Here is a 19,457-nt window from a genome sequence, read left to right as displayed (position 1 = left end):
ACAGGGAGTTTAAACATCAGCATTGCTTTCCAGCATCTTCAAGATGTTATCCTTAAACTGCTTAGCGATGGAATCAGAGAGGAGTTGGCTTGAAGATCGTATCCAAACATGAAGAGACGTACTACTTGGGAGTTTGAGATGAAGAAGACTGATGGATCCGTTGACAAGACTCCCACAAGTTATACCTTCATTACCTGAACAAAATAAAAGAAGATATTGATTGGCTGGATATGAATTTGATTTGGTGAGCTGGACCCAATTTCATGGCTCTGCTTACCGCTGAATTCTGCGCTTACGATGACCATTCTCAGCTTAAAGGGCAATCGCCAAATTTCTGCACTAGCTTTGCGAACAAAGAATGACTAATAACGTGGAGTAAACGCAAAATTCCCAGTCAACCTGTGAAATAACGATTGACATATTGTAAGCACGAAATTCCTAGTTTCCGCAAGTGCCGATTCCTTGCTTACGGTTAAGGTAAACAGAGCCATGAAATTAGGCCCCAAGTCTGAATAAATTTGCTCAATAGCCCATATGCAGTTCCCAATGTCCCAAAGGATGAAATCAAAGCCCCACCAGCAACCATCATGGCGTGCTGATTGTGAAGCAATGCAGTATGCAACTATAACAGTTGGTTGTCACCTCATGTCACCTCGCTAAATGTGGAGAGAATCGACGTTCTTGTGAAAATACTGCGACAGTTTTTTGCCAGTACACACTGCATTCAGCTGAAACCTTCACAAGTGACTTTTGTATTTTTATTGAAAAATATTCCTAAAAATTAGTATAAAGTTAACAAAAACCAATCCATTACCGTTAACAAGCATTTTGGGTTTGTGTTAGGGTAAAGTCAGTATTTATACAGTAGTGAAGAGTAAAGGGGTCAAATGTAAGGCAGCAGCAGCCGTCCAGCATTTTCCTGCAGAAGACCAGAGTTCGCTGTCCGGACTGTCAAAACAACAAGCAATCATTTTTTGCAATAAATATCATAACTTAAAACCAATAAAACAACATGGTTTGTTGACACGATCAAAAGAAACATTTAGTTCACATTTGCTGACCAATTATTTCAACAAGGTGGAGGTTCAGTTCATGGGTCATCAAGGTCATGACCTTTGACATTGTGACAGCTGGGCTGACATCGGCATCTAACTTGCAATCATGGGTTTGTCGTTGCCACTGCTCACCAAAGTCAGATGTTTGGAGTTTCAGCGGTCTGTCGGAGAAAACAGTCAGAGTTACAGTGAATACAGAAAACAGGTCCCAAGTTGGGGGGGGGGGGGTGGGGGAAATCCACAAGACCGCATGAATTGAAGTGCAGATCCTACACTTGAGTGTCAATAAATTGGCTTGTGGTCAGCCTTGCTACCATGGGCAGCGCGCCGTATCGATACCTCTCGTCACTAACCCCAGGGAGGGATGTGTGGGAAATAACGCTGATTGGCTCAGGAAAATGGGTATGCATTAGAAGTCAAGTGCGTGCGCGCGTAGATATTTTAATGTTTATCACAACCGCGTTTTTTAATGACACGAACACATTTTTTTAAAACAAAAACTAAAAAATTTCTTGAGACGAAAGACATGCGTGCGCGCGGAGAAAAGATAGAATAATACGCTCATTTAAGGCTCATTTAAATAGCACATCTAAATTTGCCAATTCCAGGGGGTATGATCGAGCAAGGCATGCTGAGAAAAAATGGCGAGATTGATCACCCCTGGGAACGAGGTTGGCTTTAGGTTTAATCATGGTTCTATATCCCCTTGAGTAGTGCCCCCTGCAGGATTTGAACCAGACTCTCAGAGCGAGAAAGCAAGGAAAGAAACCAGTACACTAACCCGACCACCCGGATGGATAGTTTTAAGATCATCTAAACAACAACAAACAACAACAACAAAAAACAACAACAACAACACTTGACCTCAGCTGAAGCTTTTTTTGATAAGTAGAAGCCTGGGTTTGGGATCTTCAAAATAGTTTTGTTTTTTTTACCTCACGAGGCAGAGTGAAAACTTCAAGGTGACAGTTGATTGGGTCGACAGCCCAAGTAGGGGAGGGCTACACTTGCCTGATTTGGACTGTCGACACAAATTTACTGTCACCTAGGCTGGATTTCACTAAGCACCAAGATTCATCTTGTGATGAGTTGTCAGTATCACCATAGTGATTTGTATTGTGACATCACATTTTGCTTAGCAGTTAAGATTGATTCACAGTTAGGATCAATCTTAAAGGAACACGTTGCCTTGGATCCGTCGAGTTGGTCCCGTTTGTTATAAAATGCATATGGTTAGAAAGATGTTGTAAAAGTAGAATACAATGATCCACACAAATTTGCCTCGAAATTGCGCGGTTTTCCTTTTACTTTGCGAACTAACACAAATTTTTGACTCCCATAAATGGGAGTCAAAAATTTGACTCCCATAAATGGCTGACCGTGTTAGTTGACGAGGTAAAAGGAAAACCATGCAATTTCGAGTGATATTTGTGTGGATCGTTATGTTCTACTTTTAAAATATCTTTCTAATCATATGCATTTTATAACAAACGGTTATAAACGCTTTTCAAAGACTAACTCGTCCGATCCAAGGCAACGTGTTCCTTTAACTCTTTGTGAAATCAGTCACAGGGAAACCTGCTCTGGGGCTGTAACAAGGTTACGAGTGTTGTAGCCACAGTGAGCGGTGCTGGGCGGGCCTACCCAGAACTAAACAATTTCACCCAACACTCTCAGCAAAATACACTGTGCTGCCCAGCACAGATTTCCCCCAGATTGCACTTCAGCAATGATGACCCCTTATCTAAACACGAATGAATTGGTTGAACCTCTCACCCTTGGCGGACTAAAACGGATGTAAAGCCCACCACTAAAATTGGTCTAGCTACAACACTGAGGGTTACCCCTGATGATTGTTTGATTGAGTGCAACACCTACCTTAAGAGGTCACTGACGAGGATGGGAGAACTAAAGAAGAGCCTACGATTTGTCTTGGTGTAATCTTTGTAAGATATTTCTCCGCCTAGCCTCATGGTCTGGGCCGAAGAGACACAGTTCAGCTCTGCAGTTAGAATCCCCGTTGTATTTGGCTCGATGGTTTCTTTGGACAGAGAATTGGCCGTAGGATTTGTACATAACTGCTGGAGAAAAAGAAACGGATTGTCAAAAGGGTGTCGAGTACTTTATGTCTGACACAAAACACAAAGGTTCACAGATTTACATTTAACTTACAAGGTTAAAAGATATTGATGGAAAAAAGCTTCCCTTAAAATATTACTTGTCGAGAGGTGCTGCAGTTTTTGAGAAACGAGTAAAACATTTCACAAAAATAATTTTTTAGCATTTACAAAACCCTTTAAAATGATGAAAATAAACCTGATATTAATTTCTCTTTAGGAGGGTCTCATATAAGTGGTAGGGATGTTCTAATGAGAGACTTTCATGACGCTTGGTGGCAGCAGACTTACTAGGTAAAATCCATTGTTCTTGGTAATGTGCGCACGCCCAGAACTACGTAAACAATGGAAATCCTACCGTGTTCTGATGAACTGATTTGAAAATCTCCCTGATATTATGGAAACTTTGTCCCTATTATATTGAATGTAGTTCTAAATATCTCCCTGATAGCAAGCTGAAAATGTTGGAAATAGAGATTTGTGAAGAATTACTGGTTGAGTTTTGTTAATAAATTGTTGCCCTACCTTCAAATTAGATGAAATATCAAGTTTAATTTTAACTCCAGTCACCGTCTCTTTGGGATTTGGATTTGTAACGTTAAACACCAAACCCAGAGCATCAGGTTTCCAGACTTTAAGTAGAGTCACACCCAGCGAGGTATCTTGGCATAGATGAATCCTCTCACAAGCTCTTGGGTAGTCTGACCAATCAGCCGGAATGTTGATCGGTAAATCGTCCGTGAGTCTCGTGAAGGGAGAGTCCCCTACGCTAAAGTCCAAGATTGAGATTTCAGTAGCTGTGGCCATTTTTGAGGTTGGGTTGTCTCCGGGATTCAACTGATCCTTTGACTCCATCGGATTCAAACCAGATTTATTATTTGATATCGAAGAGAGGTCTCCGAGAGTGGTAAGATTGGGATTGGCGTTACTAGCGAGACATTCCTCCTCAGAAATTTCTGAAGATTGGTTCATCCTTTCTCCGTGACCCTCCTTAGTTTCAGTCACAGAAATATTGTCATTATTTCTTGTTAAACTGTTGGCAGAGTCACCATCGGACAAATTGAAATCTTTAAACTCTTCATACATGCTTTGTTGTTTAGCCCCAAGACCCTGTGTCAGCCCCTGAACATTATCAGTTTTCCTCTGTTCTAAATCTTCAGTCCCATTAACGGAAATATTTTCATTGTTTATGTCATGGTGGATGACATTGTCTTTAATGAGTTGATTTTGTTTCAATGCGGTTTGTTTTTTTGTCGGTTGATTCAATTCTGTTCGGTTTACAAAGACATTTTCTTGCTGGTCAGAAAAACCTTCTATAAGTTTATTTGTCTCTCCATGGGATGGATTTATATTATTTATTTCCATGTTCTGCACTCCGTGTGATGCAAACTGGACATTCAAAGGATCTGGATGGGGAAATGTGGAGTCCTGTTCTGATAATGTGAGTAAATCAGGCAAACTTTTATCCATATGAAGTTGATCTGCTTTGGAGGAATGTGATGCTGATGCTTGATGTGTGGCTACTGACAGTTGCGGTTTTCTGTCCAGAGGTTGCTAAAAAATTGAAACAAAATAAAAACATATCACTGGTGTCACAAACAGGACTATTCTGGTTTTTGCTAACATACAATACCTATCCTAGTTTGTTCGCTTGTTTGTTTACTTGTTTGTAGTACATGGGACCTATAGCTCAATGTTCCATATCAAGGACAAAGTATCAATGGTAAAGTATTTTTCTTTTTTTTGCAAGTCGCCAGACACACAAGGCCTGAAGGCCAATTCAAGGTGTGGGCTACAATTTTTTTTTTTTCAGAGGCCGTTGCCACCTACTCCTAGGGCTGAAACAGGGTTACTCCTTTTATAGTCCATACAGATGTAGGCTTGGGTATCATCAGTCCAAAGCCTGGCCAGTAGAGCAGAAAGCACTACCTCCCAAATTTTCAGAGCAAGTGTCACGACTGGGATTTGCACCCACACTCTGCTGATCAAACACTTGAGCTTGAATCCGGTGCTCTTAACCACTCGGCCATGACACACCACAAGGAAATAAGTGCTACGTAAGACCTGGACATGAGCACACACTCTGCTGATCAGAAACACCAGAGCTTACGTCCTTGTGACAACACAATAACCAGTGATGGTCCTTCAAACTATAACCACAATGTGCTCTAAGGAGGAGGGGGCGGGGCAAGGGGATTGAAGGAAGAGGGTGGCTGTACCTTACTACTGCTTGTTGTCATTGTCTTCTGTAATCCTCCAAACAAAGCCTTGGCAAGTTCCTTCTTCCGATTTTCTTCCGGTGACCCGATGTCGGCAGCTGATGAGGTTGTTACTCCTACAGCTGTAGCTAAACTTAACTGTGGAAACGAAAATACAAATTACATGAAGGCACTGGACACCATTGGTACACATGTAATAGACCAATCCAGTAGGCTCCGCCCACGACGCACATGTGAGCAAGAACACGTGGGGCTCTCAAATGCCTTTCTGCACAACTCTGCCACGCGCGCCAAGAAGACACACGCATGTCGGACCTTATTTGTCGGACCTTCATTGCGTTGTGATTGGTCAATACGCAATGGGGCAGAGCTTAGTGGATCGGTCTATTGTCAAAGACTAGTATTCTCACTTGGTTAATCCCAACACAGTAACAAATCTGTGAAAAGTTGAACTCAATTGGTCATCGAAGTTGCAAGAAAATAATGAAAGAACAAACAATTTTTGCACAAACTTGTGTCATGTGTGTGCTTTCAGATGGACCTGAAGTCTTTAAATATTTGAGTGAGAAATTACCTCTTTGTCAAAAAATACGTTACCACAGAGGGAGCTGTTTCTCACAATGTTTTATACTATCAACAGCTCTCCATTACTCATTACCACGTAAGTTTTTATGCTAACAATTAGTTAGCTTCCCAACCGGCATTGAATTTGAACTTTTGACTGATGCAAAAATTTCTCTTTGGAATGTACAAATCCATTTGGGGTTTTTTTCGCTCTGAAAGAGTTACATTTGACACCGTTTCAACAGAGTACAGTTTTGTAACATTTCTTGTACTTTCCTGAGGACTCTATTCGAAAATGAGTACCTCACAAAACTCCATTTGGCCTTGGAGCCCCTCGTTAAAACTACAAAAACTGAATTAACAACCAACCTGGACAGTTGGAGCGATGCCTCTGCTTGGACTGCTGGGTGTGGCTTGACTGGATGAGGGGAGTGGCCTGTGACCTCCTTGAGGATGAGACTGTGTCTTTGCATCCGATGTCGTCTTAGTGTACCCTTTCTGTCCCCAGACTCTCTTTACACCCTGTAGCTTCAGACCTGATAAACTTTAAGGAAGATAAATTTTGCAGAGTTACGATGGAGACAAGTCTTTGTGGTCAGTGGCGCTTTTAAATGTTATTTTGAGTTTCACAAGACAAACAAAATACAGTGAAGTTCGAAGACATAATATTATGAGTGAGCTATTTTAAAGCTGGACACACAAGGTGAAACACTTTGCCTCCCTATTCGCCTACAACCCCTCACTCCTGAGAAGAAACTTAAGGACTTACCAAAATTATTTTTACAAAATGAAAAATAAATGAAAACTGGCCACACACACAATGAACAATGTTGTCACAAAATTGTTACAGCAATCCAGAATATCTTTATACAAGAGGTAAAGTGTTTTTTTTTATTATAAATGATTTCCTAATTTTTGCTTTTTGCTCTAAGCAGCAAAAGTAACATCCGTATTTTAAATGATAAAGCTCCCTCTAGTGGTCAGGTTTAAAAGATTCACTTTTGACCAATCAAAATTGGATGCAGACTGTTCCCAAGTGATGGCTTGGAACGTAGACTGGTCCCCTGATGGCAGTGGATGTGGATGGTCTGGTTTGTAGCAAACTTGCAAAAAATCTTTTTTAAACTTCTCGTCTTACTAGCCTTGTAGCCGCAGGGGCCGATTTCACAAATCAATCAAATTCATTGCAAGACAAATTGTCAGTATTACGTGTGACATCACACTTTACATAGCAACTACGATCGATTTGCTGTTACGATCAATCTTAGTTCTTTGTGAAATCGGCCCCATGCTGAAGTAAACACGGTTACAACAATACCTACCTCTCTGACGATCTGGGCTCAGCACTGTTCCCTGACGCACCAGAGCTCAGTGAAGGCTCTGGGGAGGAGGTTGACTTGATTGTAGTTCTACCCTCTGGGGTAGAGGTTGAGACAGTGTGACCGCTCACCATGGACGATGTCGGGCTTCGGTACGGCACGAAATTGAGTCCAGCGAACTGAGGTTGTAAAACTTAAGGACAACGGATATAATAATCAAATGTATTTGGTTTAATTGGTTAATGATTTATTGTATTTAATTTGAAACAAATACTAATTCTAAGTAGGATTTGAAACTTTGCATGGTGGAGATAAGATATAGAAGAGTTTGCGGTAACACCATGTAATGATCTCTAAATGAGTTGAGGTGGTTCTGAAAAGAACCGTTGGTTAAATACTAATTCTATTTTGAATATTATTTCCTCCAAAGATTTGAGAACTTGAAGAAGAATAAAGGAAGATTTCCAGACATAACTGCAGACATTGCTACTGTAATCTCATTGCATAAACCACACTTAAACTTTATCTTTAACTTTACTAAAAGTTCTGATTAAAAACCAGTGATCCACCTTCCAGTTTGACAACTGCTATGTTGGGCAGACCCAACAACTTGTCTTGACTTCTCTTTGACCTTATTTCACCAAATAGACTTTGCAAGTCTCAAACGTATTCAAATATTTTGGGGACCACTTTTCTCCACGTCCATTGCTTTAAAGGCAAGGTATACTTTTTTGAACAGTTTGATTGTCTTAATCTTATGTAAATGTATATGTTTACAATAACACTAATGTGGTTTATATTGATATGTGAACATTTCATTACCCAAGGTAGTCACGTTTTTTAGATATCGCTAAAAATCAAGAGCGAATAAGTCCCTGCAGGTAAAATAATCCCTAATAGGCAAACAAAATGGGAGAAACGCTAACTGACAGTAACACTTTTCAGATTCAAGTTTTGGGGCATATATCCATTTATTGTAAGAGTGATTAACAAACGTATAACTTTCCTAAAAAAGGAAACAAACTCGCACACTTTAACAGGTCCCAATATTTGAATCTGTGAGAGACTTGCACTAGTCTCTGATCTCACACCACTGAGTCAGCCAGGCATTCTATTTCACACTGGGGATGGGTGCACAGAGTCTTCAATCTTTACCTTGCGTGGTATCCTGTCTCTCAGCATGGCGTTGCTGTTTAGGTTTGTAAGGTGCCACTCCTTGGGATAAGGCGTCCGAGACGTACTGATCCAAGAATGATAGACTCCAATCAAACTATATATAAAAAACAATATAGATTAATCAATATTGAGTAATCACTTAATCAATAAAGTAATCAATCAATGTATTAAGTTTACCGCAATACCCCTTACACAGGTAACAAAGTAATAATAAAAATAACAAGACTTGTAATGCGCACGTATCCACCCTGCTGGGTGTTTAAGGCGCAGTAAAAACCAACAACAAACAAAACAAAAAAAGACGAAGAAAAACAGACACAACAAAATTAGCCCTTGAAAACCTGTGACATAAAATAAGTTTTAAGTGCCATGTTAGACTAGCATTGGGTGCACGGACGTCTTCTGTTTGTACATCTCTCAGTTGTACTACAGACTCCAACAAACTCCAATTAGCTTTTAGGAATAATCTCAGCACTAGAGAAGTGGATCAAAGAGCTGGGCCCAATTTCATGGCTCTGCTTACTGTAAGCACAGAATCGGCGCTTACAGAAGCAGGGAATTCTGTGCTTACGGAAGGCGTATTTCACGGGTTAGCAGCGAATTTTGGCTTCTGCGCTTGCGTACTCCGCGTTACTAGGCATTCGAGGCTAGCGCAGAAATTTGGCGCTTGCACGTAAGCGGGGATCTAGATTGTAAGCGCAGAATTCGGCGGTAAGCAGAGCCATGAAATTGGGCCAAGGACTCATTCGCATCTTGAAAATATACACCATGTTTTTTTTGTCACCAGGTCAGACATGAACAAGTCTCAAGTCAGATAAAGGTTCTGAAAATTCTCACCTCTGCCTTACCCCTCCCTAGAAAACAATCATCAAACAAATATCAACAACAAAAAACATCAAGAAGGAACAAAGTTTAATTTGTCTGCAAAGCACTCAAATAAGAAAAACAAATCATAGAACAGTAGCAACAAAAAGGAAATAAATCGACCATTTTATACCTGCAGTTCATCAGACGATGTCCATGGGTGAGCTTCAGTCATCAAGTCTACGCTATTGCACAATTTCTGTAACTCAAATGCTCTCTGTAACCATGAAGACAAATTGTTATTATTTGGTTTCACTATTTCACCCATGAATGACAAATACTGAATTTACACACTTCGTACATGTTTGCCAACAACCAAGTTTAAAATGTTACAATAACAACTGTTTTTTGAGAATTTTATCATGTCATATTAAACTTTTTCTTCATGCAAGAGTCGACCTCCGATCATCAACAGATTAAAACTGGTAGAGTTAAGAACTAAAAGTTCATGGGGAATAGGGCCTGGTTGATTTAGCAGCCCCTCATCTCTGGAATTATTTACCATCACCATTGAGGTCATGCTCCAGCATATCAGCATTTAAAGGCAGTGGACACTATTGGTAATTACTCAAAATAATTATTAGCATAAAACCTCACTTGGTAATGAGTAATGGGGAGAGGTTGATAGTATAAAACATTGTGAGAAATGGCACCCTCTGAAGTGCCATAGTTTTTTAGAAAGAAGTAATTTTCCATGAATTTGATTTCGAGACCTCAGATTTAGAACTTGAGGTCTCGAAATCAACCATCTAAACGCACACAACTTCGTGTGACAAGGGTGTTTTTTTTTTTTCTTTCATTATTATCTCGCAAGTTTGATGACCGATTGAGCTCAAATTTTCACAGGTTTGTTATTTTATGCACTTGTTGAGATACACCAACTGTGAAGGCTAGTCTTTGACAATTACCAATAGTGTCCACTGCCTTTAAGAGACAACTTTAAATGGTTTCTTAAAGAGTTTCTTTGTTTTTGTTTTCAGGATTTTCTTGTTGGCACCTTGAGCATTTGTAATGGATATATGCGCCCTATAAATGTACATTCATATTGCCATTATTATTATAAGATGAGAAAATAAAATTAGCTGTTGCAAACAACTTACCTGCCAAAAGGACTTATGGTATAAATGCAAACAAAATTTAATGGCCTGAAGTTTGGCCCCTAGCAGTTTTCCTTGAAGAAAGAAAGACTCTGCTAGGGTCGAAACATCAGGCCATTAACAACTATTTTTTTTGTATTGTTATTATTTTTACCTGTCTAAGCTCCATTGATGGTCCTACCAGACACTTCTCGATGACCCTACGTACATCAGCCGTGACACCGCCACCTCTCCCTACCACCTTGGTCAAAGTACCCATCACCCATACTTCTAAGTCTTCATCTAGTCTCCTCTCAAGGTGTGAACAAAGAGTTGCAAGGATTTCTGAGGCTGGTGGAGCAGTGTCTAGGTCAGAAAACTCACCGAGTATCTGATTCAGAAATAAGAATATAGCTGTAAGAATTTGTCTTTTTAAAAGTTTACAAGTACTGCTAAAAGGTTAACTTTTTCATATTTGTTGCTCACACCTCATGAATAGAACTCTAGAGAAAGCATAAATCAATTTCACAAAATATTACAGATTTTCATTGGAGACTATCATTAATTGAATAAATGCTAATTTATTCTTTTGATGAACAGAACAATTCTATCAGGCTTCCAGGTTGGTTCAGTGGTTTCTTTCCTGTATTTCACCTCTCTAGACCCCGGTTCGAGGCCCGGACTTGAGCCTTGCTAGTGGAGTGGGTTTACAGCCCCAACCTGATTGGTGGGTGTTCTCTATTTGTGAAAAGCAAAATGTCAACTGTTTGTATATTGACTTGAAGTGTAACAAAAGTCTGACCATTCATCCACTGTCCGGTAGATTTTTTAAAGTTTCAAATCTGACTTACCCAACAGCCAATTTTCAAGAGTTTATGTGAGGTGTTATTCTTGGTGAGGAGTGGCAGGTATAACTGAAGGGCGTGGCTTCCAATGTCAGAGCTACGTCTGGATTCTGTAAAATAATAAAACCGAACGGGAGAGTTGAAATGGTGATTGCAAGATGTGTCTAATAATCATGTACCAATAGACCTTATGCATTGACGTCATCCAGCCGCCATCTTTGAGGTCAAACGGTGACGAAACGATCGAAACGCACATAGATTGGCCAATGAACAACCTCCTTTTGAACTCAAGGTGAGGGCGCCGTAACATTGTATTGTAACATCATACTTTACTTGGCAACTATGATTTTTTTGCAGTTGAGATCAATCTTAGCTCTTTGTGAAATCGGCCTCTGGACCCTCACTACCAGATGGAGAAGTCTCTAGAATCTGGATGGGTGTTACACAAGGATGCTTGGTGTGGCCTTGAACATCTCATAATGTAGACCTCAATGCTGGCATGCCGAAGAAGATGACAAAAATGTTCGGCCAATACCCTCTAAAGCTTGCAGGGCACTGCGTCCGTCACACTAAGCTTGTAGCTAGGCCAACCATAGGGTGCGTTCGTTTGCTTCCCTGGGTCGACCCTGGACTGCCCCCGGTACGTTCGAATAGCTTTGACGTCATTCCAGGGGCTCATCCCGGTCAGCCCCCAGTGCCCTGCTTGTGGAGTGGGTCACTTGGGGGCTGGCCCCAGGTGCATGACGTCACTACGAGAGCAGTGAGTGGACATTCGTTTAGCTCTTGTCAGGGGCTCACCCGATCGAGCACAGCAGGGTAGACCCAGGGAAGCTTAACGAGCGCATCCATATATTTGATAGCCCTAATGTCGGCAGTCTCCTCTATAGATGAAACATTAAATAATAAGCCTACCTTTTGATATTGCACTAATGATGTGATTGATGACGTTATCAGGTACTTCATCCGTGATAGTAAGTAGTCGGGTCAAGGTGTTCAGATACCACATTACTGAGGGCTGAAATGTTTAGAAGTCGTTAAAGAATTCTCATACTATTATTCATCCTGACATATACTTTGGAAAAAAAAGTATGATTTCAGAGTGGTACAAGAACATCCTCTTGATGGAAAACAATTTTTTCCAAGTTAAGCAGCCCAGATTGCAAGCATCTGACCAAAAGGTGAACATTTTTAAAACTCTCTAAATAAAGCACTTTCTGGGAAAAATTACTTGAAAAAAATGTAAAACACTTCTAAACAAACAACAAAACTGTTCACAATCGTTTGTTATAGTTCCTTTTTGTCCAAGGGTGGACTCCGCCTCAGTTATCTCAACCTCTCCCCCCCCCCCCCCCCAAATAAGAAGAACCATACAAACTCTGAATAAACCCCGAGTCAACTTTGGGGACCATTTGACACCCTCAAAAACAATCATTTGGGGATCATTATGTATGGGTGAATGCAAACACCCAAACATCCCATTAAAACATACAGTTAAACAAAAAAGCAAAACAAAAACATCTCCACTACACATATTTTTTTAAATCCCAGGGGCTTCTTATTTATTACACAATTTCAATCATAACAATTATAACAATAATACTGACATTTATTTCACAAAGGATATCTTTCAGTGAGCTGGATGATTTTTGACAAAAGATCCTGCCTTGTAAACATCTCCCTGGTATCCATCAGTACCGTCAACAGCTTCTCACAAATTACTTCAACGTTGGACATGGTTGTCATTTGGAACAAAAGATCTAAAGTCTGTCATAAAATAAAAAATTAAATGGAACAACATCACAATAAAACAGTCTACACAAATTAAATCTATAATTAAGAATTTCCCACCTTGGCCCAATTTCATGTTTCTGCTTATCATAAGTAAATAATAAGCCCTTACGGAAGCAGGGAATTCCGCGTTTACAGCAAGCGTATTTCATTGGTTGGCAGGGAATTTGTGCTTGTGTGCGTGCTTAGTCAACGTAACTAGGCATTCTTTGCTTACACAGCTAGCTCAGAAAAATCAGCACTTACACAGTAAGCATAGAATGGTGATTGGAAGCGCAGAATGGCGGTAAGCAGAGCCATAAAGTTCAGGCCTGATGGTCTACATGTTGGAAATTTGTTTGGTAAAAAGCAAAAGTTTATAATATATTTAGGAAAACCAACTTCGAATTGAACATTAAGAAAATTCCTGAGATAATCCAAACCAAAGTACAACAGTGTGACCTCAACAGACCTTTAACGACCCCTAGTGACCTTCAATGACCTCTACTGACCTTTAATCGTATAGTATCATCAGCATCTTCCAAGCAGTCGATGACAGTCAGTTGATGCTCTTCCGCACAGCTCGGTAAGACCTTTAAAATTGCACTTAAAGCGCAGATACCTGGATGATAAAATAAGCAGATCCAAAAAGTTTCAAACAAACACACAGTTCAGAGAAGGAGGTTGACAAGAATTAGTTTCGCCCCCCCCCCCCCCCCTCCCCAAGAAGAAGAAAAAAAGAAAAGAACAAAAAAGACACGAGGACCTAGGTAAAGCCAATGGCATGGACAAATAACATGACCAAGTGTCTTCGATTTCTAGGATTTCTTGGCTTTACAGTAATCTGTAGGTACTGACTTAAGTTCTGGGTGCTGAGCCATCATGGTGTGGGTTCGAATCCTGGTCATGACACTTGTGTCCCTGAGTAAGACACTTAACTATACTAACTTCTCATCATCACGGGTAAATGGGTACCTGTGAGAGCAGAGATGGTTCTTGTGATTGATTTAGCTTAGTGCGCTATTTACTTGGCAGCACAGGCTGTATACTCCCCAGGCATGCCAGGGAGCTGAGATGGTTAAGGTAATGAAATAATTGGCCCATTGACCAGGGGTGGATTTCACAAAGGTAGTCCTAACGTAGGACTAGTCCTAGGCAATGCTAAGAGATAGGATCATTCCTAAGTTAGGATGAGTTACTGGTCCTAACTTAGGACTGGTCCTATCTCTTAGCATTGCCTAGGACTAGTCCTAAGTTAGGACTACCTTTGTGAAATCCACCCCAGGGGTAATAATTTTTAAGCCACAAGGATCACTCTTATTACAACAAAAGGAGGTATTCTTACCCATGTATTTCAGATTATAATTGAAGGATTTGAGGAACTTGCCGATGCACTGAGCGGCTTTTATAAGAAGTGGTTCATTTGGATGAATAGTAGCTACTGTAATGAGACACTCATATTGCACCGCTGAAAACAATCAACATAAAGAAAATAGTATAAAATATTGAAGAAAAATATATGAACAAAAAATCCCATAATCACTACATCATTTAAAAATCTATGATTTTAATCATGCGTTTAAGGCCATTGTTTATAACCAAACTATTTTTTCCTCTACCATCAGCATGAACATGATCAATTCAAAGTAAAATTAAAATAAAGTGCATGACCAAACCAGATACCTCACACTGGTAACAGAAGCAATAGCCTCAGTTGCCCCTGGTCATTGCCTTGGTGCCCCTTTATATATTCCAACATAGAAATTGACAAATTCCCCATAGAGGCGTCTTATCTACCTGCCCTTGCCCTTTCTAAAATCAAATCACCAGGCCTGCATGACTAAATTTTTGAAATCCAATAGTTACTGCAATAGATTCAAAAGATTACAAAAATAGCTTCAAATCTTCATTCAACTCTGAAGAAACACCCATATTTGTCAAACAGCAAAATTAAACAAACAAGGCAAAGAAGTGATTCAAAAAGCGATTCTTACCAAAAGCAATGTTATGGCTTAGTGCGGAAGACTGCTGGAGAATGTCTTCAAGAATATCGTACATCAAACTGCTGTAGCTAAAAGACAAACACAATAGCGATAATAATCTGCATTCTTTATAATTAAATTCTTCCTGTACAGGGTGCAGTCCATAGTATGTTCCCCAGTTCTCGCCAGTGACCATTAGTACTCAAAATCATTGTTAGCATAAAAACTTACTTGGTAATGGACAATGGAGAACTGTTGACACAACTGTTGACAAAACATTGTGAGAAATGGCTCCCTCTGAAGTAAAATAGTTTTTGAGAAAGAGGTAATTTTGAAAAAGACTTCAGGCCTGAAGCCTTTTTTAAGGCATCTGGAAGCACACCAATTTGTACAACACGTGTGTTTTTTCTTTCTCTTGCAACTTTGATGACCAATTCAGCCCAATATTTCACAGGTTTGTTATTTTATGCATATGTTGGGATAAAACAACTGAGAATACTGGTCTCTGAAATTACCAAAGGTGTCCGGTTCCTTTAAGACATTTTTCAAGACTTACTGTATATCTTCAGCACCGAGTCTTGCCAGCATCCTGAGTAGTTTGATTTGCATCCAGGGAGCCGAGACGCCATGGTACTCATACTCAGACGATAGCTTCCTCTGGAACACCTGTCTCAGTATGGTCACAAGGGGGCGCACTAACTGCTTGTTAGCGGCGGGTTCTTCCTTTAAGATGGAACAAAAAAAAAAGAACAAGCTTAGGTTCTGTTTCTCACATTAAATTCTGGTGTATGGGTAATAAACCAAAATGAATATTCTTTCCCCGAGGCAAACTTAATGTCTATTAAATTGTTTGCAGTACCTGCTGCTAAACATAGGATTCGAACTGCCTCTTTAGTCACCAGGCCACCTCGTTGGTCTAGTTGGTATGACACTGCTCTATAATTGCAAAGGTAGTGGGTTCGAATCCCACCCGAGTAATATGCCTGTGATTTTTTTTCACAGAACTCGGGTAAGTACTGAGTATACAGTGCTAAACACACATTGGTGTGAATGGGTAAAAAACCAAAAAGAATATTTTTTATCCCCGATGCAAATTTAACATCTATTAATTCTAGTTTTGTTAAAAATATTTTTTTTAAATTTGTCAAAAAGCAGGTCCTTACCTTAATAAGATCATTATGAATGTGAAGAGCAGCACTCATTACTGCCACATCGCGATCACAGACTGCCTGCTTAAACAGGTCCTCTGGGTTGGTCACCATGTGTGGAGCTTTAAGGTACAACGAGCGCAGGGCCAAGACTGCCTTCTTCCTCACAAGAGCTCTGTCAAAGGTCAAAGGCAAAAGGTCAGTGGTAAAGAAATGGTCATCAGGTCAACAGTAATAAGGTGACTCGTAGGGTGAGTTGTACAAGTTCCTAAAACAAAATGAAACCTTTTGCAACTTGGCACTTTCAAACAGTTCTGAAGGTTGGTGTGGAAGTATCTTTTCTTCACCTTCTTCATCTAAGACCCCGGCTCGAATCAGGTCGGTGCACTATGTGGATTGGGTTTTCAGTACCTACATGTACCTGCTGACTGTGTGGGTTTTCCCTGGAACAGTTCTCTGAGGCTTACCACCCACATCTGCAACTTAAACTTCCTTCCTCATCTTCTCTCCGTTTGGTTCTAGGCTATTTTTTATAGTGAATAAGTTTGCCCTTCTGAGAGTCCTTGGCTTCACAACCAGAATAAATTAAATAAATCGAAATGTCAAAAAATAACGGCATCATGAATAAAACATAGAAAAGGCCCTGCATGCATAACTTGAGTCACAACTACTCACTTGGGATGTTTGAGTTTCTCTTCCACCAATGGGAGGACAGCAGGGACCATCTCTGAGCCAATCAGCTTGCAGACGGCGCTCAGCGCCATGCAATTGTGCAACATGTTGGTGCTGGATAGATCTCGCTGGATTGTGTTGACGAGGAGGAGGATCAACTCATGGTCCTCGTGGAGAAACAGGGAGATTGCCAAGTAGCCTTCAAGGATAAAAAAAAGATGAAGTGATTGGAAATCATTTACTCAAACCGTCTCCTCATTAAGACAGGTTTCAATTCAAGAAAATTCTCAAGAGATGACCGCTTCTGGGCATCAATCAGCCAATATTACAGAACTTCCCACCTTTGATTTTTTTTTTTTTTTTTTTGGGGGGGGGGGGGGTCCCAACCTCTTGTGGTTAAACCAGCCTCCCCCCTTCCCTTCGTCTCCTCCATCATTCATCCCTGGCTTTGTCTGTGTAAATTATGTTGCTGTCTCTTTACATTCTCTTTCTCTTCACTATTTTGGTTTTACCAGTACACCTGCAATATGTTTGTTGTGTTGTCATCAAAGGAACACGTTGCCTTGGAACGGACGAGTTGATCTATAAAAAGTGTTTGTAACCGTTTTTATAAAATGCATATGGTTGGAAAGATGTTGTAAAAGTAGAATACAATGATCCACACAAACTTGCCTCAAACTTGCGTGGTTTTACTTTTACTGTGCGAACTAACACGGTCAGCTACTTATGGGAGTCAAAAATTTGACTCCCATAAATGGCCGACCGTGTTAGTGGACGGTACATGTAAAACGAAACCGTGCAATTTCGAGGCATGTTTGTGTGGATCATTGTATTCTACTTTTTCAACATCTTTCTACCCATATGCATTTTATAACAAACGGTTACAAACGCTTTGGAAAGACCAACTCGACCGATCTAAGGCAACGTGTTCCTTTAAGCTTTCAAGAAAAGACTCTGCTGAGGTCAAAATGTCTACTATTATTTTGCATTTGACACCTGTGTCACCATAGGTCCCTTTGGTTGGTAAGCAGTTTGCACCAGCTTTTCTATTTCCTCATAAACTTGTTAAGTCTTAAATTTGTATCCAATGATTCAGTTTGGAGTAACCAAATTTTGCTTCTGCTCCCTTTATTCTACATTCTACTTACCGACACGCTTGGTAGCCAGTGAGCCTTGCTGGGCAAGTTTAATGGCGTGAATATAACTGAACGAAGCACTGTAGCCCAGAACCTCACAGTAAATGATCCGAACCAAAAACTCCTTCACTTTGATCTGAAATGGACGAATAAAGCACAAGAATGTCTTTCGAGAAATGGTTTCATTCAATTTTGCCTGCCACACTGTTTTACAGTATTTATCAGGTAGTTTTCCAGTGCTTTCCGATAGTTTTCCTGTGTTATTTTCTTGTATTTTTTCCTGTGTTTTAATGAATTCACGGTATCCAGGAACACCCTTACCACACTTGTATCTGGTTGTTGAAGTTTTAGTTTCAGAAGTTCCAACTCCCTCTGAATGGCTTTCTCTTCCTCCTAAAATGCAACAAATACAAACAAACAAATTTCATTAACATAAAAATACATTTCTGCTTGTCAGTTTTAAGCGACGCCCACCATGTCTGTGTGATTTGGTATATTTTACAACCTCAGACTGACTCCCTCAAGGTCGGACTTCAACCAACAAAGGCCTATCCCAACGGTTGTTGATATGTTTACTTTGACCTTGGCTACAAAAACAGTAACCCCTGGGAACATTTTGTCAGATACTGTACAATTTCCATGAACCCAACCCTTCCACATTATAAATTTCTTAACATCTGACCTGATAATTGTAATATATTTCAAAATTGGGGATAATTGTAAACCTCAACCAATTCTTCAGACGCAAACCATACCGTAGATTAAAAATATGATTGAAAGTCAATTTTTACCCTTTTCAACATTATAATATTAATAATGCATGTTAATTTTGTTGTAGATTTGTTTAATGTTGGCAAATGGGACTGTATTTAAAAAAATGGGGGAAATTTAACTGCGATAATTGTAGCTTTATCACAGCTACATCACATAGAGCAGTGGTGCACAAACATGTGAACCACTGGCACTGGAAGCAATTATTATAAAATAAATGATGCTGAATCTGCTGACCACAACTTTATTTTTTTGATGACAAGAGACGAGAATTGTTATAACATAGAGTAGACAGTCCCAGTTCAATATCGAGTTAGATATCTGCCCCCCTCCCCATACAATGCAAAAGCCTTCCCCTTTTTACCACTAAGAAAATAAGATTAAAACAAAGCGAATTGCAGGTAATTAAAATAGTCTTACAGTTTTTGAACGGGCTTTTCTGATGCTCCGAATGAGGTTGTGAAATCCAGGCGAAACATCCATGTTCCTTGAGCCGATGCTGTTCATTATGAACCCGGACACCGAGGAAAATGTCTTCTCCATCACGTCTGACATGGTCTAACCTTGCCTTTGCAGAAACGACATCACTCAATTTGCGATTAAGTAGTGAAAACAAAAAATCAGTTCTTTCAAGATCCTTGTTTACTATCGATGACTTACATTTTATCATTAGCTCATCGTAGCATAAGGATCCGACTAAAACTGTATTGAGACACGAACAAAACATAGTCTGAACACTAGACTGC

At 40.0% G+C, this 19,457-nt stretch overlaps 1 protein-coding gene across 2 annotated transcripts; it reads right to left on the bottom strand.

Annotated features, from left to right (window-relative positions):
* Positions 1–8: 8 nt before the first annotated feature.
* LOC139937337 (AP-4 complex subunit epsilon-1-like) lies at positions 9–19,371 on the bottom strand. Of its 2 annotated transcripts, none has more exons than XM_071932440.1 (22): positions 19,132–19,371; positions 18,262–18,333; positions 17,953–18,076; positions 16,808–17,003; positions 16,148–16,307; positions 15,541–15,707; positions 14,997–15,073; positions 14,348–14,470; positions 13,515–13,624; positions 12,860–12,999; positions 12,148–12,257; positions 11,242–11,345; positions 10,566–10,781; positions 9,448–9,531; positions 8,430–8,544; positions 7,278–7,467; positions 6,325–6,499; positions 5,392–5,529; positions 3,698–4,726; positions 2,934–3,136; positions 1,062–1,216; positions 9–194 (listed from the first exon to the last, which is right to left on the bottom strand). In XM_071932440.1, exons 1-22 carry the CDS (start codon positions 19,264–19,266, stop codon positions 10–12), a joined length of 4,008 nt encoding a protein of 1,335 aa, XP_071788541.1. In that variant the 5' UTR covers positions 19,267–19,371; the 3' UTR covers position 9. The 2 variants fall into 2 exon arrangements, with proteins under 2 accessions (XP_071788541.1, XP_071788543.1); XM_071932442.1 differs by having other exon boundaries at positions 2,934–3,133.
* Positions 19,372–19,457: the final 86 nt, after the last annotated feature.

This window comes from Asterias amurensis, chromosome 5, assembly GCF_032118995.1.
Source record: "Asterias amurensis chromosome 5, ASM3211899v1".
Classification (NCBI taxonomy): Eukaryota; Metazoa; Echinodermata; class Asteroidea; order Forcipulatida; family Asteriidae; genus Asterias; species Asterias amurensis.
This window is presented reverse-complemented; position numbering and strand designations above follow the sequence as displayed.